The sequence below is a fragment of the Hypanus sabinus genome, chromosome 12, assembly GCF_030144855.1.
Source record: "Hypanus sabinus isolate sHypSab1 chromosome 12, sHypSab1.hap1, whole genome shotgun sequence".
Classification (NCBI taxonomy): Eukaryota; Metazoa; Chordata; class Chondrichthyes; order Myliobatiformes; family Dasyatidae; genus Hypanus; species Hypanus sabinus.
This window is the reverse complement of record NC_082717.1, coordinates 60315072-60340500: the sequence shown is the minus strand read 5'-3', so window position 1 is coordinate 60340500 and position 25429 is coordinate 60315072. Positions and strand designations below refer to the sequence as shown.

Genomic DNA, 25429 nt, shown 5'->3' with positions numbered 1-25429 from the left:
CCTCCTGAACCTCGCACACCACTCCACCTCCTGAACCCCGTACACCACTCCATCTCCTGAACCCCTCACACCACTCCACCTCCGGGACCTCACACACCACTCCCCCTCCTGAACCCCGCACACCACTCCACCTCCTGAACCCCGTACACCACTCCACCTCCTGAACCCCACACACCACTCCACCTCCTGAACCTCGCACACCACTCCCCTTCCTGAACCCCTCACACCACTCCACCTCCTGAACCCCACACCACTCCACCTCCTGAACCCCACACACCACTCCACCTCCTGAACCCCACACACCACTCCACCTCCTGAACCCCGCACACCACTCCACCTCCTGATCCCCACACACCACTCCACCTCCTGAACCCCGCACACCACTCCACCTCCTGAACCCCACACACCACTCCACCTCCTGAACCTCATACACCACTCCACCTCCTGAACCCCACACACCACTCCCCCTCCTGAACCCCACACACCACTCCCCCTCCTGAACCTCACACACCACTCCACCTCCTGAACCCCACACACCACTCCACCTCCTGAACCCCGCACACCACTCCACCTCCTGAACCCCACACACCACTCCACCTCCTGAACCCCGCACACCACTCCACCTCCTGAACCCCACACACCACTCCACCTCCTGAACCCCACACACCACTCCACCTCCTGAACCCCGCACTCCGCTCCACCTCCTGAACCCCACACACCACCCCACCTCCTGAACCCCACACACCACTCCCCCTCCTGAACCCCACACACCACTCCCCCTCCTGAACCTCACACACCACTCCACCTCCTGAACCCCACACACCACTCCCCCTCCTGAACCTCGCACACCACTCCACCTCCTGAACCCCACACACCACTCCACCTCCTGAACCCCACACACCACTCCCCCTCCTGAACCCCACACACCACTCCCCCTCCTGAACCTCACACACCACTCCACCTCCTGAACCCCACACACCACTCCACCTCCTGAACCCCGCACACCACTCCCCCTCCTGAACCTCGCACACCACTCCACCTCCTGAACCCCGTACACCACCCCACCTCCTGAACCCCGCACACCACTCCACCTCCTGAACCTCGCACACCACTCCCCTTCCTGAACCCTTCACACCACTCCACCTCCTGAACCCCACACCACTCCACCTCCTGAACCCCACACACCACTCCACCTCCTGAACCCCACACACCACTCCCCCTCCTGAACCTCGCACACCACTCCACCTCCTGAACCCCGTACACCAACCCACCTCCTGAACCCCGCACACCACTCCACCTCCTGAACCTCGCACACCACTCCCCTTCCTGAACCCTTCACACCACTCCACCTCCTGAACCCCAGACCACTCCACCTCCTGAACCCCACACACCACTCCACCTCCTGAACCCCACACACCACTCCACCTCCTGAACCCCGCACTCCACTCCACCTCCTGAACCCCGCACACCACTCCCCCTCCTGAACCTCGCACACCACTCCACCTCCTGAACCCCGTACACCACTCCATCTCCTGAACCCCTCACACCACTCCACCTCCGGAACCTCACACACCACTCCCCCTCCTGAACCCCGCACACCACTCCACCTCCTGAACCCCGTACACCACTCCACCTCCTGAACCCCACACACCACTCCACCTCCTGAACCTCGCACACCACTCCCCTTCCTGAACCCCTCACACCACTCCACCTCCTGAACCCCACACCACTCCACCTCCTGAACCCCACACACCACTCCACCTCCTGAACCCCACACACCACTCCACCTCCTGAACCCCGCACACCACTCCACCTCCTGAAACCCACACACCACTCCACCTCCTGAACCCCGTACACCACTCCACCTCCTGAACCCCACACACCACTCCACCTCCTGAACCCCACACACCACTCCACCTCCTGAACCCCGCACACCACTCCACCTCCTGAACCCCACACACCACTCCCCCTCCTGAACCCCGCTCTCCACTCCCCCTCCTGAACCCCACACACCACTCCACCTCCTGAACCCCACACACCACTCCACCTCCTGAACCCCACACACCACTCCACCTCCTGTACCTCGCACCACTCCACCTCCTGAACCCCGTGCACCACTCCACCTCCTGAACCCCGTACACCACTCCACCTCCTGAACCCCACACACCACTCGACCTCCTGAACCCCACACACCACTCCACCTCCTGAACCCCACACACCACTCCACCTCCTGAACCCCGTACACCACTCCACCTCCTGAACCTCGCACACCACTCCACCTCCTGAACCCCACACACCACTCCACCTCCTGAACCCCACACACCACTCCACCTCCTGAACCCCGCACACCACTCCACCTCCTGAACCCCACACACCACTCCACCTCCTGAACCCCACACACCACTCCCCCTCCTGAACCTCACACACCACTCCACCTCCTGAACCCCGCACACCACTCCACCACCTGAACCCCGCACACCACTCCACCTCCTGAACCCCGCACACCACTCCCCCTCCTGAACCTCGCACACCACTCCACCTCCTGAACCCCGTACACCACCCCACCTCCTGAACCCCGCACACCACTCTACCTCCTGAACCTCGCACACCACTCCCCTTCCTGAACCCTTCACACCACTCCACCTCCTGAACCCCACACCACTCCACCTCCTGAACCCCACACACCACTCCACCTCCTGAACCCCGCACACCACTCCCCCTCCTGAACCTCGCACACCACTCCACCTCCTGAACCCCGTCCACTCTACCTCCTGAACCTCGCACACCACTCCCCTTCCTGAACCCTTCACACCACTCCACCTCCTGAACCCCACACCACTCCACCTCCTGAACCCCACACACCACTCCACCTCCTGAACCCCGCACACCACTCCCCCTCCTGAACCTCGCACACCACTCCACCTCCTGAACCCCGTACACCACTCCATCTCCTGAACCCCTCACACCACTCCACCTCCGGAACCTCACACACCACTCCCCCTCCTGAACCCCGCACACCACTCCACCTCCTGAACCCCGTACACCACTCCACCTCCTGAACCCCACACACCACTCCACCTCCTGAACCCCGCACACCACTCCACCTCCTGAACCCCACACACCACTCCACCTCCTGAACCCCGTACACCACTCCACCTCCTGAACCCCACACACCACTCCACCTCCTGAACCTCATACACCACTCCACCTCCTGAACCCCACACACCACTCCACCTCCTGAAACCCCGTACACCACTCCACCTCCTGAACCCCACACACCACTCCACCTCCTGAAACCCCGTACACCACTCCACCTCCTGAACCTCGCACACCACTCCACCTCCTGAACCCCACACACCACTCCACCTCCTGATCCCCACACACCACTCCACCTCCTGAACCTCGTACACCACTCCACCTCCTGAACCTCGCACACCACTCCACCTCCTGAACCCCACACACCACTCCACCTCCTGAACCCCGCACACCACTCCAACTCCTGAACCCCGTACACCACTCCCCCTCCTGAACCCCGCACACCACTCCAACTCCTGAACCCCACACCACTCCCCCTCCTGAACCCCACACACCACTCCCCCCCTGAACCTCGCACACCACTCCACCTCCTGAACCTCACACACCACTCCACCTCCTGAACCCCACACACCACTCCCCCCCTGAACCTCGCACACCACTCCACCTCCTGAACCTCACACACCACTCCACCTCCTGAACCCCACACACCACTCCCCCTCCTGAACCCCACACACCACTCCCCCTCCTGAACCTCACACACCACTCCACCTCCTGAACCCCACACACCACTCCACCTCCTGAACCTCGCACACCACTCCACCTCCTGAACCCCACACACCACTCCACCTCCTGAACCCCACACACCACTCCACCTCCTGATCCCCACACACCACTCCACCTCCTGAACCCCGTACACCACTCCACCTCCTGAACCTCGCACACCACTCCACCTCCTGAACCCCACACACCACTCCACCTCCTGAACCCCGCACACCACTCCACCTCCTGAACCCCTCACACCACTCCCCCTCCTGAACCCCACACACCACTCCACCTCCTGAACCCCACACACCACTCCACCTCCTGAACCCCGCACACCACTCCACCTCCTGAACCTCACACACCACTCCACCTCCTGAACCCCACACACCACTCCACCTCCTGAACCCCACACACCACTCCACCTCCTGAACCCCACACACCACTCCACCTCCTGAACCCCGCACACCACTCCCCCTCCTGAACCCCACACACCACTCCCCCCTGAACCTCGCACACCACTCCACCTCCTGAACCCCACACACCACTCCCCCTCCTGAACCCCACACACCACTCCCCCTCCTGAACCTCACACACCACTCCACCTCCTGAACCCCACACACCACTCCACCTCCTGAACCCCGCACACCACTCCCCCTCCTGAACCTCGCACACCACTCCACCTCCTGAACCCCGTACACCACCCCACCTCCTGAACCCCGCACACCACTCCACCTCCTGAACCTCGCACACCACTCCCCTTCCTGAACCCTTCACACCACTCCACCTCCTGAACCCCACACCACTCCACCTCCTGAACCCCACACACCACTCCACCTCCTGAACCCCACACACCACTCCACCTCCTGAACCCCACACACCACTCCCCCTCCTGAACCTCGCACACCACTCCACCTCCTGAACCCCGTACACCACCCCACCTCCTGAACCCCGCACACCACTCCACCTCCTGAACCTCGCACACCACTCCCCTTCCTGAACCCTTCACACCACTCCACCTCCTGAACCCCAGACCACTCCACCTCCTGAACCCCACACACCACTCCACCTCCTGAACCCCACACACCACTCCACCTCCTGAACCCCGCACTCCACTCCACCTCCTGAACCCCGCACACCACTCCCCCTCCTGAACCTCGCACACCACTCCACCTCCTGAACCCCGTACACCACTCCATCTCCTGAACCCCTCACACCACTCCACCTCCGGGACCTCACACACCACTCCCCCTCCTGAACCCCGCACACCACTCCACCTCCTGAACCCCGTACACCACTCCACCTCCTGAACCCCACACACCACTCCACCTCCTGAACCTCGCACACCACTCCCCTTCCTGAACCCCTCACACCACTCCACCTCCTGAACCCCACACCACTCCACCTCCTGAACCCCACACACCACTCCACCTCCTGAACCCCACACACCACTCCACCTCCTGAACCCCGCACACCACTCCACCTCCTGATCCCCACACACCACTCCACCTCCTGAACCCCGCACACCACTCCACCTCCTGAACCCCACACACCACTCCACCTCCTGAACCTCATACACCACTCCACCTCCTGAACCCCACACACCACTCCCCCTCCTGAACCCCACACACCACTCCCCCTCCTGAACCTCACACACCACTCCACCTCCTGAACCCCACACACCACTCCACCTCCTGAACCCCGCACACCACTCCACCTCCTGAACCCCACACTCCACTCCACCTCCTGAACCCCGCACACCACTCCACCTCCTGAACCCCACACACCACTCCACCTCCTGAACCCCACACACCACTCCACCTCCTGAACCCCGCACTCCGCTCCACCTCCTGAACCCCACACACCACCCCACCTCCTGAACCCCACACACCACTCCCCCTCCTGAACCCCACACACCACTCCCCCTCCTGAACCTCACACACCACTCCACCTCCTGAACCCCACACACCACTCCCCCTCCTGAACCTCGCACACCACTCCACCTCCTGAACCCCACACACCACTCCACCTCCTGAACCCCACACACCACTCCACCTCCTGAACCCCGCACACCACTCCCCCTCCTGAACCCCACACACCACTCCCCCCCTGAACCTCCCACACCACTCCACCTCCTGAACCCCACACACCACTCCACCTCCTGAACCCCGCACACCACTCCCCCTCCTGAACCTCGCACACCACTCCACCTCCTGAACCCCACACACCAGTCCACCTCCTGAACCCCACACACCACTCCACCTCCTGAACCCCGCACACCACTCCCCCTCCTGAACCCCACACACCACTCCCCCACTGAACCTCGCACACCACTCCACCTCCTGAACCTCACACACCACTCCACCTGAACCCCACACACCACTCCCCCCCTGAACCTCGCACACCACTCCACCTCCTGAACCTCACACACCACTCCACCTCCTGAACCCCACATATCACTCCCCCTCCTGAACCCCACACACCACTCCCCCTCCTGAACCTCACACACCACTCCACCTCCTGAACCCCACACACCACTCCACCTCCTGAACCCTGTACACCACTCCACCTCCTGAACCCCACACACCACTCCACCTCCTGAAACCCCGTACACCACTCCACCTCCTGAACCTCGCACACCACTCCACCTCCTGAACCCCACACACCACTCCACCTCCTGATCCCCACACACCACTCCACCTCCTGAACCCCGTACACCACTCCACCTCCTGAACCTCGCACACCACTCCACCTCCTGAACCCCACACACCACTCCACCTCCTGAACCCCACACACCACTCCACCTCCTGAACCCCGCACACCACTCCACCTCCTGAACCCCACACACCACTCCACCTCCTGAACCCCGCACACCACTACACCTCCTGAACCCCGCACACCACTCCACCTCCTGAACCCCACACACCACTCCACCTCCTGAACCCCGCTCTCCACTCCCCCTCCTGAACCCCACACACCACTCCACCTCCTGAACCCCACACACCACTCCACCTCCTGAACCCCACACACCACTCCACCTCCTGTACCTCGCACCACTCCACCTCCTGAACCCCGTGCACCACTCCACCTCCTGAACCCCGTACACCACTCCACCTCCTGAACCCCACACACCACTCCACCTCCTGAACCCCACACACCACTCCACCTCCTGAACCCCACACACCACTCCACCTCCTGAACCCCGTACACCACTCCACCTCCTGAACCTCGCACACCACTCCACCTCCTGAACCCCACACACCACTCCACCTCCTGAACCCCACACACCACTCCACCTCCTGAACCCCGCACACCACTCCACCTCCTGAACCCCACACACCACTCCACCTCCTGAACCCCACACACCACTCCCCCTCCTGAACCTCACACACCACTCCACCTCCTGAACCCCACACACCACTCCACCTCCTGAACCCCACACACCACTCCACCTCCTGAACCCCGCACACCACTCCCCCTCCTGAACCTCGCACACCACTCCACCTCCTGAACCCCGTACACCACCCCACCTCCTGAACCCCGCACACCACTCTACCTCCTGAACCTCGCACACCACTCCCCTTCCTGAACCCTTCAAACCACTCCACATCCTGAACCCCACACCACTCCACCTCCTGAACCCCACACACCACTCCACCTCCTGAACCCCGCACACCACTCCCCCTCCTGAACCTCGCACACCACTCCACCTCCTGAACCCCGTACACCACTCCATCTCCTGAACCCCTCACACCACTCCACCTCCGGAACCTCACACACCACTCCCCCTCCTGAACCCCGCACACCACTCCACCTCCTGAACCCCGTACACCACTCCACCTCCTGAACCCCACACACCACTCCACCTCCTGAACCCCGCACACCACTCCACCTCCTGAACCCCGTACACCAACCCACCTCCTGAACCCCGCACACCACTCCACCTCCTGAACCTCGCACACCACTCCCCTTCCTGAACCCTTCACACCACTCCACCTCCTGAACCCCAGACCACTCCACCTCCTGAACCCCGTACACCACTCCACCTCCTGAACCCCACACACCACTCCACCTCCTGAACCTCATACACCACTCCACCTCCTGAACCCCACACACCACTCCACCTCCTGAAACCCCGTACACCACTCCACCTCCTGAACCCCACACACCACTCCACCTCCTGAAACCCCGTACACCACTCCACCTCCTGAACCTCGCACACCACTCCACCTCCTGAACCCCACACACCACTCCACCTCCTGATCCCCACACACCACTCCACCTCCTGAACCTCGTACACCACTCCACCTCCTGAACCTCGCACACCACTCCACCTCCTGAACCCCACACACCACTCCACCTCCTGAACCCCGCACACCACTCCAACTCCTGAACCCCGTACACCACTCCCCCTCCTGAACCCCGCACACCACTCCAACTCCTGAACCCCACACCACTCCCCCTCCTGAACCCCACACACCACTCCCCCCCTGAACCTCGCACACCACTCCACCTCCTGAACCTCGCACACCACTCCACCTCCTGAACCCCACACACCACTCCCCCCCTGAACCTCGCACACCACTCCACCTCCTGAACCTCACACACCACTCCACCTCCTGAACCCCACACACCACTCCCCCTCCTGAACCCCACACACCACTCCCCCTCCTGAACCTCACACACCACTCCACCTCCTGAACCCCACACACCACTCCACCTCCTGAACCTCGCACACCACTCCACCTCCTGAACCCCACACACCACTCCACCTCCTGATCCCCACACACCACTCCACCTCCTGAACCCCGTACACCACTCCACCTCCTGAACCTCGCACACCACTCCACCTCCTGAACCCCACACACCACTCCACCTCCTGAACCCCGCACACCACTCCACCTCCTGAACCCCTCACACCACTCCCCCTCCTGAACCCCACACACCACTCCACCTCCTGAACCCCGCACACCACTCCACCTCCTGAACCTCACACACCACTCCACCTCCTGAACCCCACACACCACTCCACCTCCTGAACCCCACACACCACTCCACCTCCTGAACCCCACACACCACTCCACCTCCTGAACCCCGCACACCACTCCCCCTCCTGAACCCCACACACCACTCCCCCCCTGAACCTCGCACACCACTCCACCTCCTGAACCTCACACACCACTCCACCTCCTGAACCCCACACACCACTCCCCCTCCTGAACCCCACACACCACTCCCCCTCCTGAACCTCACACACCACTCCACCTCCTGAACCCCACACACCACTCCACCTCCTGAACCCCGCACACCACTCCCCCTCCTGAACCTCGCACACCACTCCACCTCCTGAACCCCGTACACCACCCCACCTCCTGAACCCCGCACACCACTCCACCTCCTGAACCTCGCACACCACTCCCCTTCCTGAACCCTTCACACCACTCCACCTCCTGAACCCCACACCACTCCACCTCCTGAACCCCACACACCACTCCACCTCCTGAACCCCACACACCACTCCCCCTCCTGAACCTCGCACACCACTCCACCTCCTGAACCCCGTACACCAACCCACCTCCTGAACCCCGCACACCACTCCACCTCCTGAACCTCGCACACCACTCCCCTTCCTGAACCCTTCACACCACTCCACCTCCTGAACCCCAGACCACTCCACCTCCTGAACCCCACACACCACTCCACCTCCTGAACCCCACACACCACTCCACCTCCTGAACCCCGCACTCCACTCCACCTCCTGAACCCCGCACACCACTCCCCCTCCTGAACCTCGCACACCACTCCACCTCCTGAACCCCGTACACCACTCCATCTCCTGAACCCCTCACACCACTCCACCTCCGGAACCTCACACACCACTCCCCCTCCTGAACCCCGCACACCACTCCACCTCCTGAACCCCGTACACCACTCCACCTCCTGAACCCCACACACCACTCCACCTCCTGAACCTCGCACACCACTCCCCTTCCTGAACCCCTCACACCACTCCACCTCCTGAACCCCACACCACTCCACCTCCTGAACCCCACACACCACTCCACCTCCTGAACCCCACACACCACTCCACCTCCTGAACCCCGCACACCACTCCACCTCCTGAACCCCACACACCACTCCACCTCCTGAACCCCGCACACCACTCCACCTCCTGAACCCCACACACCACTCCACCTCCTGAACCTCATACACCACTCCACCTCCTGAACCCCACACACCACTCCCCCTCCTGAACCCCACACACCACTCCCCCTCCTGAACCTCACACACCACTCCACCTCCTGAACCCCACACACCACTCCACCTCCTGAACCCCGCACACCACTCCCCCTCCTGAACCTCGCACACCACTCCACCTCCTGAACCCCACACACCACTCCACCTCCTGAACCCCACACACCACTCCACCTCCTGAACCCCGCACACCACTCCCCCTCCTGAACCCCACACACCACTCCCCCCCTGAACCTCGCACACCACTCCACCTCCTGAACCCCACACACCACTCCACCTCCTGAACCCCGCACACCACTCCCCCTCCTGAACCTCGCACACCACTCCACCTCCTGAACCCCACACACCAGTCCACCTCCTGAACCCCACACACCACTCCACCTCCTGAACCCCGCACACCACTCCCCCTCCTGAACCCCACACACCACTCCACCTACTGAACCTCGCACACCACTCCACCTCCTGAACCCCACACACCACTCCACCTCCTGAACCCCACACACCACTCCACCTCCTGAACCCCGCACACCACTCCACCTCCTGAACCCCACACACCACTCCACCTCCTGAACCCCGCACACCACTACACCTCCTGAACCCCGCACACCACTCCACCTCCTGAACCCCACACACCACTCCACCTCCTGAACCCCGCTCTCCACTCCCCCTCCTGAACCCCACACACCACTCCACCTCCTGAACCCCACACACCACTCCACCTCCTGAACCCCACACACCACTCCACCTCCTGTACCTCGCACCACTCCACCTCCTGAACCCCGTGCACCACTCCACCTCCTGAACCCCGTACACCACTCCACCTCCTGAACCCCACACACCACTCCACCTCCTGAACCCCACACACCACTCCACCTCCTGAACCCCACACACCACTCCACCTCCTGAACCCCGTACACCACTCCACCTCCTGAACCTCGCACACCACTCCACCTCCTGAACCCCACACACCACTCCACCTCCTGAACCCCACACACCACTCCACCTCCTGAACCCCGCACACCACTCCACCTCCTGAACCCCACACACCACTCCACCTCCTGAACCCCACACACCACTCCCCCTCCTGAACCTCACACACCACTCCACCTCCTGAACCCCACACACCACTCCACCTCCTGAACCCCACACACCACTCCACCTCCTGAACCCCGCACACCACTCCCCCTCCTGAACCTCGCACACCACTCCACCTCCTGAACCCCGTACACCACCCCACCTCCTGAACCCCGCACACCACTCTACCTCCTGAACCTCGCACACCACTCCCCTTCCTGAACCCTTCACACCACTCCACATCCTGAACCCCACACCACTCCACCTCCTGAACCCCACACACCACTCCACCTCCTGAACCCCGCACACCACTCCCCCTCCTGAACCTCGCACACCACTCCACCTCCTGAACCCCGTACACCACTCCATCTCCTGAACCCCTCACACCACTCCACCTCCGGAACCTCACACACCACTCCACCTCCTGAACCCCGTACACCAACCCACCTCCTGAACCCCGCACACCACTCCACCTCCTGAACCTCGCACACCACTCCCCTTCCTGAACCCTTCACACCACTCCACCTCCTGAACCCCAGACCACTCCACCTCCTGAACCCCACACACCACTCCACCTCCTGAACCCCGCACACCACTCCCCCTCCTGAACCCCGTACACCACTCCACCTCCTGAACCCCACACACCACTCCACCTCCTGAACCCCGCACTCCACTCCACCTCCTGAACCCCGCACACCACTCCCCCTCCTGAACCTCGCACACCACTCCACCTCCTGAACCCCGTACACCACTCCATCTCCTGAACCCCTCACACCACTCCACCTCCGGAACCTCACACACCACTCCCCCTCCTGAACCCCGCACACCACTCCACCTCCTGAACCCCGTACACCACTCCACCTCCTGAACCCCACACACCACTCCACCTCCTGAACCTCGCACACCACTCCCCTTCCTGAACCCCTCACACCACTCCACCTCCTGAACCCCACACCACTCCACCTCCTGAACCCCACACACCACTCCACCTCCTGAACCCCACACACCACTCCACCTCCTGAACCCCGCACACCACTCCACCTCCTGAACCCCACACACCACTCCACCTCCTGAACCCCGCACACCACTCCACCTCCTGAACCCCACACACCACTCCACCTCCTGAACCTCATACACCACTCCACCTCCTGAACCCCACACACCACTCCCCCTCCTGAACCCCACACACCACTCCCCCTCCTGAACCTCACACACCACTCCACCTCCTGAACCCCACACACCACTCCACCTCCTGAACCCCGCACACCACTCCCCCTCCTGAACCTCGCACACCACTCCACCTCCTGAACCCCACACACCACTCCACCTCCTGAACCCCACACACCACTCCACCTCCTGAACCCCGCACACCACTCCCCCTCCTGAACCCCACACACCACTCCCCCCCTGAACCTCGCACACCACTCCACCTCCTGAACCCCACACACCACTCCACCTCCTGAACCCCGCACACCACTCCCCCTCCTGAACCTCGCACACCACTCCACCTCCTGAACCCCACACACCAGTCCACCTCCTGAACCCCACACACCACTCCACCTCCTGAACCCCGCACACCACTCCCCCTCCTGAACCCCACACACCACTCCCCCCCTGAACCTCGCACACCACTCCACCTCCTGAACCTCACACACCACTCCACCTGAACCCCACACACCACTCCCCCCCTGAACCTCGCACACCACTCCACCTCCTGAACCTCACACTCCACTCCACCTCCTGAACCCCACATATCACTCCCCCTCCTGAACCCCACACACCACTCCCCCTCCTGAACCTCACACACCACTCCACCTCCTGAACCCCACACACCACTCCACCTCCTGAACCCTGTACACCACTCCACCTCCTGAACCCCACACACCACTCCACCTCCTGAAACCCCGTACACCACTCCACCTCCTGAACCTCGCACACCACTCCACCTCCTGAACCCCACACACCACTCCACCTCCTGATCCCCACACACCACTCCACCTCCTGAACCCCGTACACCACTCCACCTCCTGAACCTCGCACACCACTCCACCTCCTGAACCCCACACACCACTCCACCTCCTGAACCCCACACACCACTCCACCTCCTGAACCCCGCACACCACTCCCCCTCCTGAACCCCACACACCACTCCCCCCCTGAACCTCGCACACCACTCCACCTCCTGAACCTCACACACCACTCCACCTCCTGAACCCCACACACCACTCCCCCTCCTGAACCCCACACACCACTCCCCCTCCTGAACCTCACACACCACTCCACCTCCTGAACCCCACACACCACTCCACCTCCTGAACCCCGCACACCACTCCACCTCCTGAACCCCACACACCACTCCACCTCCTGAACCCCGTACACCACCCCACCTCCTGAACCCCACACACCACTCCACCTCCTGAACCCCACACACCACTCCACCTCCTGAACCCCGCACACCACTCCCCCTCCTGAACCTCGCACACCACTCCACCTCCTGAACCCCGTACACCACCCCACCTCCTGAACCCCGCACACCACTCCACCTCCTGAACCTCGCACACCACTCCCCTTCCTGAACCCTTCACACCACTCCACCTCCTGAACCCCACACCACTCCACCTCCTGAACCCCACACACCACTCCACCTCCTGAACCCCACACACCACTCCCCCTCCTGAACCTCGCACACCACTCCCCCTCCTGAACCTCGCACACCACTCCACCTCCTGAACCCCGCACACCACTCCACCTCCTGATCCCCACACACCACTCCACCTCCTGAACCCCGCACACCACTCCACCTCCTGAACCCCGCACACCACTCCACCTCCTGAACCCCGTACACCACTCCACCTCCTGAACCCCACACACCACTCCACCTCCTGAACCCCACACACCACTCCACCTCCTGAACCCCGCACACCACTCCACCTCCTGAACCCCGCACACCACTCCACCTCCTGAACCCCGCACACCACTCCACCTCCTGAACCCCACACCACTCCACCTCCTGAACCCCGTACACCACTCCACCTCCTGAACCCCGTACACCACTCCACCTCCTGAACCCCACACCACTCCACCTCCTGAACCCCACACACCACTCCACCTCCTGAACCCCGTACACCACTCCACCTCCTGAACCCCACACACCACTCCACCTCCTGAAACCCCGTACACCACTCCACCTCCTGAACCTCGCACACCACTCCACCTCCTGAACCCCACACACCACTCCACCTCCTGAACCCCACACACCACTCCACCTCCTGAACCTTCCCAGTTTGCTTATCTCTCCATGGTCCAGATGTCCATCCTTCCCAAGCCAGCTGCTCTCTGACCCACTTTACTGCATATGTGGTCCATGATCCCAGCCTGCAGTCACCCAGCTTAAGCAATATACCTGGCTGGAGCTGGAGCGGATCAGATTTTAAAGTTACTGTGTCCAGGGTTTTGTCAAATTCTGCTCCAGTCATAAATCTAAGACTATCACTGTACTTCCTTAACCATGAACCTGTGGAATGACTTTGGCGCAGACCAGTTGTTGACAAATCCAGTCTTGGATGATCCAAGTAATATTTATTTATTCACTTGTTGAATTGCAGCGTGCAGTAGGCCTTTCTGACCGCCCAGCAATCCGCCAATGTAATCTGAGCCTGATCATGGGACAATTTACAGTGACCTATTAACCTATGAACTGGTACATCTTTGGAATGTGGGAGGAAACCCATGCAGTCATGGGAAGAGTATCCAAACTCCATACAAACAGCAGTGGGAAATGAACCCAGGCTGGGTACTAAAAATGCAGAACAAATGTTAAAAATTTTCATGATGAGAGCACAAAATGAACAACTTTTCTAACAATGGATCCCCCAACATTTGTCCAAATCTGGCTTATTAATGTATTTGCTTCCTATACACTGTAACCTCCAATAGTCTGATTTTGTGCAGGATAACAAAGGTCAACAGAAGCATCCACAAAGAGACAGAGAGTTAGGCAGACAGAGAAGACTCTCCTCATCAGATGAGGATGAAGAAGACCTGAAGGTGAAAGCTAAAAGGAAAGCTCTTGAGGAGCAGGTAAACTGCAGCCATGCTTGTCCAGCCACTGGAAAACATGAGCAACTTTCTCTTCAAAAATATCCTGTTGTTTTATACTAGTTGGTGCATAACCTGGGAAGGATTACAGTGGAAAGGGGAAGAAAAAGATACTGAGACATATTGTCCTCAGTGTTGAGGAGGCAAAGATGTGTGTGCGATTCTGCCATTATTTTCATTTAAGAACTTCATTTCTGCCATTTTCTTATACCCAAAGAGAAAAATCCACTTTCAATAAACCTGAAAATTTCAGGGTGAACAAGTCTATCCTGGTCCTATTTGCTGGCATTTAGCCCATAGCCTTCTATTCATGGTCATCCAAATGCTTCGTGAATATTGTGAGTACCTGCCTCCATCACTTTCTTTGATAGCATGTTCTGGATGAAAGAATTCTTTCTTAATTCCCCTCTAAACCTTTTGTTTCTCACCTTAAACCTGTGCCCTCTGGTCTTAGGCACCTCTATCATGTCTTTGCAAAGGCTCTAAGAATATTACACATTGCAGAGAGATCAGCTTTTATTCTTCTAGCTACTATAGGTCGGAATCTCTCCTTATACAACAAACCTCACATACTTAGAATCAATTTGGACTAACTGCACACCTTCTATCGCAAGTAATCCCTCTTTCTTTGGCTTTCCGAGCCAAAACACAGAGGCTGGAAATCTGACCTGAGGCAGAAACTGCTCAGGCAGGCCTAGCATCAACTTTGCTATGACTAAGCACAGCTGATGAAAGCCTTTAATATAACATTTGCAACTCAGTTTTGTTCTCTGTGATTTTCCCAGCAGCTTTTGCTGTTACATCAGCTACTTTGAATGTTGTTCAATTTTCTCACAATGAAATCAGTATTATCTGAAAGTCTTGTATTCAACATCCTTGGTCAGACTTCCCATGGTACACAATTAATGGAATTCCAGTTGCTTCTTTTTATAACTCTAGAGTTTTCTGAGTTTACCCCAAAATATTATTCCTTGTCTTTGAAAGATTCCTTCTGTAATGTGAAACAATCATACCCAAAAACCCTCCAGACCAATGTTCTGCTATCTAGTAAATGATCTTGGATTTTCATTGGTCAGAGCACATTGAGTGAACACCTCAGAGATATTTCTGTGCTCTATGGCTGAAATGAAGAAACAATCTTTACATAAGAAGACCAATAGTTACACCAACAATGTTTGTTACAAAAGGTTTAGCAGAATCAACGTAATCACTACTGAGAAGCAACCAGAGTGAACTTCAGTAACAGGCCAGGAAGCATATTATGTCCATCCTCTCTCTGACAAGTCACCATATGTTCACTGTGGGATAGTCTGCCACACCTGGATTGGTTTCCTCCAGCACACTAAAGCTTTGAATCTTACATAACTTTATTTGCAAGTTCCATTACCAACAAGATATTGATTGGCTTCTTCTGAAACAAACTCCTTCACTGCAGTGTGCTTGTCCATAGTAAATCACTCGTTCTCCCAGAGATTTGCACCAAACACTAATTCTTTTCATTATTTCAATATGAAGGTCCTTAATATAGAAAAAGAAAAAAAAAATCAATCATCAGGTTTCAATTAGAAACCAGTTTTGCATTTTCCTTCATCTGTAGTCATATTTATTGATGCTACCATTTCTATTGCATCCCAATGGTTCATTTAATAACCATTGATTTTATCCTTTATCCTGACCTTTTCCTAAAATCCTTATTCCCAGGGGGTCAAGTAACAGGCAAGGTTCTAAGGTCTTGCCTCGGCAACAGACTACTTAAGTTGTAAATATTGTAGGCTGATCACATAACATAATGTTAACCAGTCACAAGCATTACTTTGATTTATGGTAACCACAGTGAATGTTCTCTTCCACTAATAGCCAGATAAGGGCCAATGTTAAGTTTCAAATCTTTTGTTGTCTTTAACATCTCACAGATCTGGAACATCAATGGCTGTCTCCGCAGCTCTTATTGCAAGGGCATCTTCTTTCAGTCTCCAGATGTGAGGGATTCCTTACTACTTTACTCATTCTTATAGAGACCCCTTATTGACCACCTTGGAACCCACTGACCATCAGTGACTATTCCCAAGTATTTATGTTGCCAGCACAGAGCTTCTTTAGGAATTTAATGTGACTTGCTATCAGAAGTTTTAATGGAAAGAGTCCTTGCATGGCTCCCACAGTTTTCCATCCCACCTCCTAACAAAATAAAGGGGTAAAAAAATTTCCACCATAGTTTGAGCCCTATGTACTTTGATCATTTCTCAGTTCTGCTAAAGATATTTTAAACATCATTCAATAACTTGCAAAGAAATCAGAAAGTTGGAGTGGAGTAGATAATACAAACTGCATGATGAACTCAGAAGTTTAGGCAGCATTTATGGAGGGAAATGAGCAGTTGGGAAAAGAAGCTGGGATGAGGAAGAGGCAAAAGACTGAAGAGAAAGGATTCTGATAGAAGAGGACAGTAGACCATGGACTAAAGGGAAGGAGGAGGGGATCCAGAGGGAGGTGATGGGCAAGGTCATGAGAAGAGAAGGCTACCAGAATATCCTATCCTTTTTTATGGATGTGCATCTGCCTCACCACATACACTTTCTGTATTAATGCTTTTATTTTGTTTCAAATACACAATCAAATTAAGTGAACAAGGAGAACACAAATCAAATATAATAAGTGCTTTAGTGATTTAAGCAATCATTTTGTTGTTCACTAAATAAAATACTTTACCTCAAAGTTTCCAGATCCTTCCAAAGTCTTTAGAGTTTCAAGTTTCTGCAAGACTGGCTCCTGTGAGTTTTCTCCATGTAGATGTTAGTAATTCCTTTTAACAGAGCAAGAGCACCATTTATTCCTGTTGTAGAGTTTTGTTTTCTAGTGAGGGGTTCACACTGATTGGTTACTCTATACACATCAAAGCAATGCAATAGCTGGCTATCACCTTCACAATATGACGACGGGTCACTAATGTGTCATATTTTCTTTATCTAATCTGCTGAGTAACTCAGCCCTTCATTTTTATTTATAATTGCTCTCATAGATGCCTTAGTGCCTACCTTTGTTGCTCTTTACACTTTTAAGCAGTGCTCTCCGAACACTCGCAACAAAGCAGCTGTGACCATCAGCATCCATGGACCTGAATACTCTGATCTTAACCCAAACCTCCTATCTCACCATGAGTAACATCAAACTGTGCTGTCTTGTAGGCAACACTTCCAAGACAGAGAAGGCCAGGAGTTTATGCTTCCAAAAATACAATTTCAGGGCAAATCAGTTGACAGCTGGAGTATTAAGATACCCTCAAATACCCTTTGAGCTCTGGTATCCCAATCCATGTTGCTCTGTCTTGTTTCCACTCCAAGACTCATAGGTTCAGTGTATCTGCTTATGCTGGAGTGAAGGTCAAGTCCTCAACTACATGACCTTGATTGGCTTCACAAGTGTTGGCATTGATACACCCAAAATAATGGAGACATGCAAGACTGGAGTTCAATTCTCCATGGTCTGAAACGTCTTGCAGACATTTAATAGTTGAGAACAGGACAGCAAAGGCAGAAAGAAGGGCAGAGAGAATCAGAAACTGCAGAAACATCGTGGTGAATGGAAGCCAAAGGCTGGGCTACAGGGATTCTGAATACAGAAGGAAGTTGATTTGACTGGTGAAGAGTGAGATAGCAGAGAGCAAAAAAGAGGAGTGATCAAATATGACCCTTTTCCTAACTAGCACCATGGAAATAGTGAAGCACTTGTGCATAGCCACCTTAAAGAGAGAGCTATCAATGTGTTGGAGAGTTTGTATGTAGGGAAAAACCAAAAGAGAATAGGAGGTCAATGAACTTAGAAGAGACAAAGCATTAGATGAATGAAATTCAAGGTTGAAGACACTGAGAATGAGAAATGGGTTGGTAAGGAGGCTGGGAGAAAAAAGGACTGAGGATATATCTTGCATTGACAACAGTTATCTAGGATTTTAAAAGAATGATGTGCAGCATGGTTGTTCAGAGAAGAAGCAAGAGCCCACATTTTGTATAAAGGACTCACAGACTTTAAAAAAACACTCTTTAAGGAAAGGGGTTCAAGGAGTTCAATGTATTACCTGAAAATAGTCATCAGCCTTAGATATTAAAATCTTGTTAATGATAAAGTTTGCATTCTCATTGACGCTTAGAATATCAACATGACTATAGTGAAGTCATTCTTTTTCATGCCCTATTTACATCATTAAAATAAAGTACGTACTTAGTAAATTCAACATTTTCAATGAATTTGTCAATTTAATTGGAAAACATTAAGACACTCTTGTAACATTATCCTTACTCATTCTTAGCACTATCTGGAGATGTACAAGAACATGTACAGGCTGTGTAAGGCCTTGCGGTTACACTACATGGATTTACTGAGCAAGAGAGTCCAGAAGCAGCGCCAGGAAATCAAAGAGCGTGATCTTCGATTCCAGGAGAAAACTCTTAAGCAGAAGGTGGAACATGTATGTATTAATGAAGAACACTATTTTGGCAAGGATAGCCTTGCTTATTAGTTTGCTTTGTACTCTTTGAGAGACATATTTCAGTAAGTGTATATTTTATTAGTATTTAAGAAAAAGTTAAGTTTGCTTTATGGTTCAAAATCATTGACCTTCCTCTTGCTAATACTGTGCAATGGTCAACATTGCACAGTTGATGTCAATGTTTTATCATTGGAACTAAGTTTAAATTAATGATTTCTGAGATCACTAATTATTTTCAAGAGAGGAAGGGGTTTCTTCCAAATCTCCTGGCCCTGGCTGTCAATGCAGCTTTGCTCTGAACATAGATAAGGAGCTGAACAGTTGGGCTGAGGTGAATGTAGGTAGCTGCGCTTCACGTTAAGGGAGCATTTTACTGATTGTGACTTTCAGGAACCCAAGTAAAATTGAGAATCGAGGGCAATACTCCTTTACCCAGACGGTCACTGGAGAAATACCTCTGAATGGTATTCTCATCACAACAGGCAGCCTGGCCAGTGACCTGCATGTTATCATAAAGCCAGAAGTGAAATTTCTCTATTCAAATCTATTTGCAAATCCTGAGATAATGAAACAGTCCATATCTCCAGGTAGCAAGAACTGCATAATACGTAGATTGGGGTTGAAAAATAACAAGTAAAACTTAAGCCACAGAGTGGCAGGCAATCCTCAGCAAAGGCCTCCAATTATCATTCTTTTGGCATTCAGTAACATTACTATCAGCAAGTCCTCCACAGTCAACACCTCAGGGAAGGCATAGGGAAGCTGGGAGAAGGAGCTTAGCTTTTTTAAAAAAAAGAATTTTTATTGAGTTTTCAAATGATTACAGAAAGAAAAAAAGAATTATCTACCCTTCCCCTCTCCCCCCTAACATCCCTATAGAAGGAAAGAAAAAGAAGAAAAAAGAAAAAGAAAGAATGCCTGGATATCGGAAGATCCCCACATGCTCCACGGAGTTCATAATAACTTTAGTATATATACTTATTTATTTCCCCAAATAACCAATTATTTTATCTTCGGAGCACCTATATATTTAATCCTGTCTTTTGTAAATAAGGGTGCCAAATTTTCAAAAATGTTTCATATTTATCTCTTAAATTATAAGTAATTTTTTCAAGTGAAATACAGCTGGAAATTTCATTCTTCCAACGATGTATACTTAGGTATGAATCCGATTTCCAAGTAACTGCAATAGCCTTTTTGGCTACTGCCAGTGCAATTTTTATGAATTCTCTCTGATATTTATTCAATTTGGGTTTCGGTTTTATCCCTTCAATATCACCTAATAAAAATAATATTGGGTTATGCAGAAGTTGTGTTCCAATAACTTGTTCCAGTAAAACTCTTAAATTTGAAACTGCCACACCCATTTCCTCCCTCTTTTGTGCCAAATGAATTATGCTAAGTAACCGGGTTACATTATCTGCCGATTGTCTATTTTTAATAAATCCTGTTTGATCCATATGTATTAATTTTGGTAAGTATTTAGATAATCTGTTAGATAAAATTTTTGCTATTATTTTATAGTCAGTGTTTAACAAAGAAATAGTTCTATATGATGTTGGCTTTAAAAGATCTCTATCTTTTTTTGGCAATACTATTAAAATAGCTGTCGAAAAAGATCCTAGAAGTTTATGCGTTCTTTCCGCTTGATGTATTAACTCCATAAAAGGAGCAATTAATAAATCTTTAAACTTATAAAATTCGGGCGGAAAACCATCTTCTCCTGGGGATTTATTACTTTGAAATGATCCGAGAGCTTCTTCGACACTCTTTTAATGTAAAAGGCATATCCAATCCCTTCTGTTCTTCCGAATTCAATTTTGGAAGAGTTATTTGTGATAAAAACCTTTCTATCTTGACATTATCATTTTGTGATTCTGATTTATACAGTTTGGAATAAAAATTCTTAAAAGTTTCATTAATTTCTGAAGGTTTATAAGTAATTTTATTTACTCTTGTTCAGATTGCATTTATCATTTTAGAAGTCTGGTCTGTTTTTAAATGCCAAGCAAGAACCTTATGTGATCTTTCACCTAGTTCATAATATCTCTGATTAGTTCTCATAATTGCTTTTTCTGTTCGATATGTCTGAAGTGTATTATATTGTAACTTCTTGTTAACAAGTTGTCTTCATTTTTCTTCTGTCATATATCTTTGAGATTCTTTTTCTAATTTTGTAAACTCTTTTTCCAATTGATCTATTTCTATCATATATTCCTTCTTAATTTTAGAAGTATAACTTATTATCTGACTTCTCAAGTATGCCTTCATTGCTTCCCACAATATAAATTTATCATCAACAGAATGTGAATTTGTATCTTTAAAAAACTGTATCTGCTTTTTCATAAAATCACAAAAATCTTGACGTTTTAATAATATTGAATTAAATCTCCATCTATAAATCGATTCCTCTTTATCTATCATTATCATTGTCATTATCAAAGGAGAATGATCTGAAAATATTCTTGCTTTATATTCCATATTTTTCACTCTGTAAATTATCCTCTGGATTAGAAGAATATGGGAAAATATCAGGCTACAAAATAAATTGGGATAAAAGTGAAATTTTACCTCTTACTAAAGGAGATTATAGTCAATGTCAATTAATAACTCAATTTAGATGGCCGATAAATGGTATAAAATATTTAGGTGTAAGAGTTGATAATGATATAAAGAACTTATATAAATTAAATTATTTACCATTATTGAAAAAAATTCAAGAAGATCTTGATAAATGGATGATATTACCCATAACATTAGTAGTTAGAGTAAATGCCATAAAAATGAATATATTCTCAAGATTGCAATATTTATTCCAAACATTACCAATATAACTACCCCAGAAGTTTTTTCAAGAGTTAAATAAATATGAGGAAGTTCCTTTGGAAAGGTAAGATGTCAAGAATATCGTTGGAAAAATTGACATGGAAACTTGATCTAGGAGGGTTACAACTTCCAAATTTTAAGAATTATTATAAAGCAAATCAACTTAGATTTCACAAGCAACAACACACACAAAATGCTGGTAGAACACAAAATGCTGGTTATTGCATCTTTTTTTGATAAAGATAAACCAGCATGGATTAGAATAGAACTAGATAAAATAGGAGAAAATACACCAGAAGATTTTATATATAAATGGGAATCTAAATGGTTACGGGAAAAGAAAGAATCTCCTATATTAAAACATTTGATCGATTTATGGAATAAAATAAATGTTGATGATGAAATAAGGAATTCTTTATTAGCAAAGAGATCTTTAATTCAAAATAGACATTCCTTTTACAATAGATAATCAACTTTTATATAATTGGTTTCAAAAAGGGATTAGATATATAGGAGATTGTTTTGAAGGAGGTATATTAATGTCATTTGATCAATTAAAGAATAAATATAAAATATCAAACAACACTCTTCTTTGTTACTTCAAATTAAGGGCTTATTTAAGAGAAAAATTGGGTCAAACAATGTTATTGCCGAAATCTAATGAAATGGAAACTTTAATTCAAAAAAGAAAAACTAAAAAAATTATCTCTTGTATGTATAGTTTGATTCAAAAACAGGCAATTAAACAAGGAATCCATAAGTCAAGACAAAAATGGGAAACTGACTTGAATATTAAAATTGAAGAAACAAATTGGTCAAGACTATGTCTTGATAGTATGACAAATACAATAAATGTCCGGTTAAGATTAGTGCAATATAATTTTTTACATCAATTATATATTACACCACAAAAAAATAAATAAATAAAACCCAAATTTATCTGATCAGTGTTTCCAATGTAACCAAGAAATTGGCACTTTTTTACATTCTACTTAGTCTTGTTCTAAAATTCAACCTTTTTGGACAAATTTAAGAGTTTTATTTATAAGAGCTAGTATCCTACAGTAAGTAAATGGCTTCCTGCCACGCCAAAGACTTTCCATCATCAGATGTGTGATGGAATTCTTCTTACCTGCAACTTCAATATGGAAAATATTTGGTGGGGGGCAGGATAGTGAGTAAAATTTGCAAATGTCAAGTGGGGAAAACAAGTAGATGGCTAATATTCCACACACAGCAATGCTGGGCCATTTGTTGTTTGTCATCTGTATCAATGATTTGGATGATAATGTGGTAAACTGGGTCAGCAAATTTGCTGATGATGCAACAATTGGAGGTGTAGTGGACAGCAAGGAAGGCTATCAAAACCAGCAGTGGGATCCAGACCAGCTGGGAAAAATGGGCAGAAAATTGGCGGATGGAATTTAATGCAGACAAGTATGAGATGTTGCCCTTTGGGAGGACCAACCAGGAGGCCTAACTTGGAATATTGTACCGTGTACATTTCTGGTCATTTACCTACTGAAACGATGTCGCTAAGGTTGAAAGATGCAGGGAGAAAATTTACAAGGATGTTGCCAGGATGTGATGACCTGAGGTATAGGGAAAGATTGAGAAGGGTAGGACTTTATTACCTAGGCCACAGGAGAATAAGGGAGATTTGATAGAGGTATACAAAATTATGAGGAGTATAGATAGGGTAAATGCAAGCAAACTTTTCTGCTAAGGCTAGGTGAGATTAGAACTATAGGTCGTGGTTTAAGGGTGAAGGGTGAAATCTTTGAGGGGAATATAAAGGGGAACTTCTTTAATCAGAGGGTGATGAGAGTGTGGAATGAGCTGCCAGCGCAAATGGTGAATACAAGTTCGATTTCAACATTTTAGAGAAATTTGGATAGGTGCATGGATGTGAGGGGCATGGAGTGCTGCAGGTCGATGACATGAGGATGATTAGCAATTTGGTACAGTCTGAATGGACTGAAGGGCCTGTTTCTGTGCTGTTGTGTTCTATGACTCATCTGATCTCCTACCAAAATCAGTGAAACAGACTGCTGATTTTCAATAGCCATAATCAGCCCTGTTCTACTTAACATGGGGCTAACTACAGTTCCAATGGTGTATTTAAGCTTATTAGTAACTTGGCTATTAGCCAAATTAAAGGCGATGATGAATCAGTATGTGAGAGGGAGATTGAAAATCTGGTTGAGTGGTGCCACAACAGCAATCTCTCACTCAACACTGGCAAATGAAAGAGCTGATTATTGACCACAGGAGAAGCCAGAAATTCTCATTTGGTGAACAGAGGTGGACAGGGTCAGTAGCTGATTCAGGCACGTCAGAGGATCTGCCCTGGGATTTTCCTGCAGTGGATGAGCTCAGTGCAAGGATCAACACCTGGAATTATGATTTTGTAGCCATCAGTGAGACTCGGTTATGAAGGAACAGGATTGGCAGCTCTATATTTTGGTGTTCCGTTGCTTTAGAAGTGACAGAGCAGGAGGGATTAAAGGAGGAGGGGTGGTGTTACTAGTCAGGGAAGATATCACAGGAGTGCTCTGTCAGGACAGACTGGAGAACTCAGCTAGAGAGTCATTATGGGTGAAATTAAGAAATAATAAAAGTTAATGGGGCTATATTACAGATCACCCAACAGTCTGCGGGATTTAGAGGAAAAAGTTTATAGAGAGACTGCAGACTGTTACAGGAAACATGGGTGATTTTAACTTTCCACATATTGACTGGCAATTCCATAGTGTATAAAGACTGGATGGGATAGAGTTTGTCAAATGTGTTGAGGAAAATTTCCTTTATCAGCATGTAGAGGTCCTAATGAGAGAGTGTGCAATACTGGATCTGCTATTAGGGAATGAGATGGGCAGGTGACAGACGTTTGTG

The 25429-nt window shown here is 51.3% G+C and overlaps 1 protein-coding gene across 1 annotated transcript in view; it reads left to right on the top strand.

Moving 5' to 3' along the window:
- The window catches only part of si:ch211-130h14.4 (uncharacterized), a 181094-nt gene that overhangs the window by 62371 nt on the left and 93294 nt on the right, over positions 1-25429 (top strand). Inside the window, exons 3-4 of the mRNA XM_059986043.1 lie at positions 15076-15204; positions 19529-19687. Of these exons, the coding sequence (XP_059842026.1) occupies positions 15076-15204; positions 19529-19687 (288 nt within the window). The remainder of the gene's footprint in view (positions 1-15075; positions 15205-19528; positions 19688-25429) is intronic.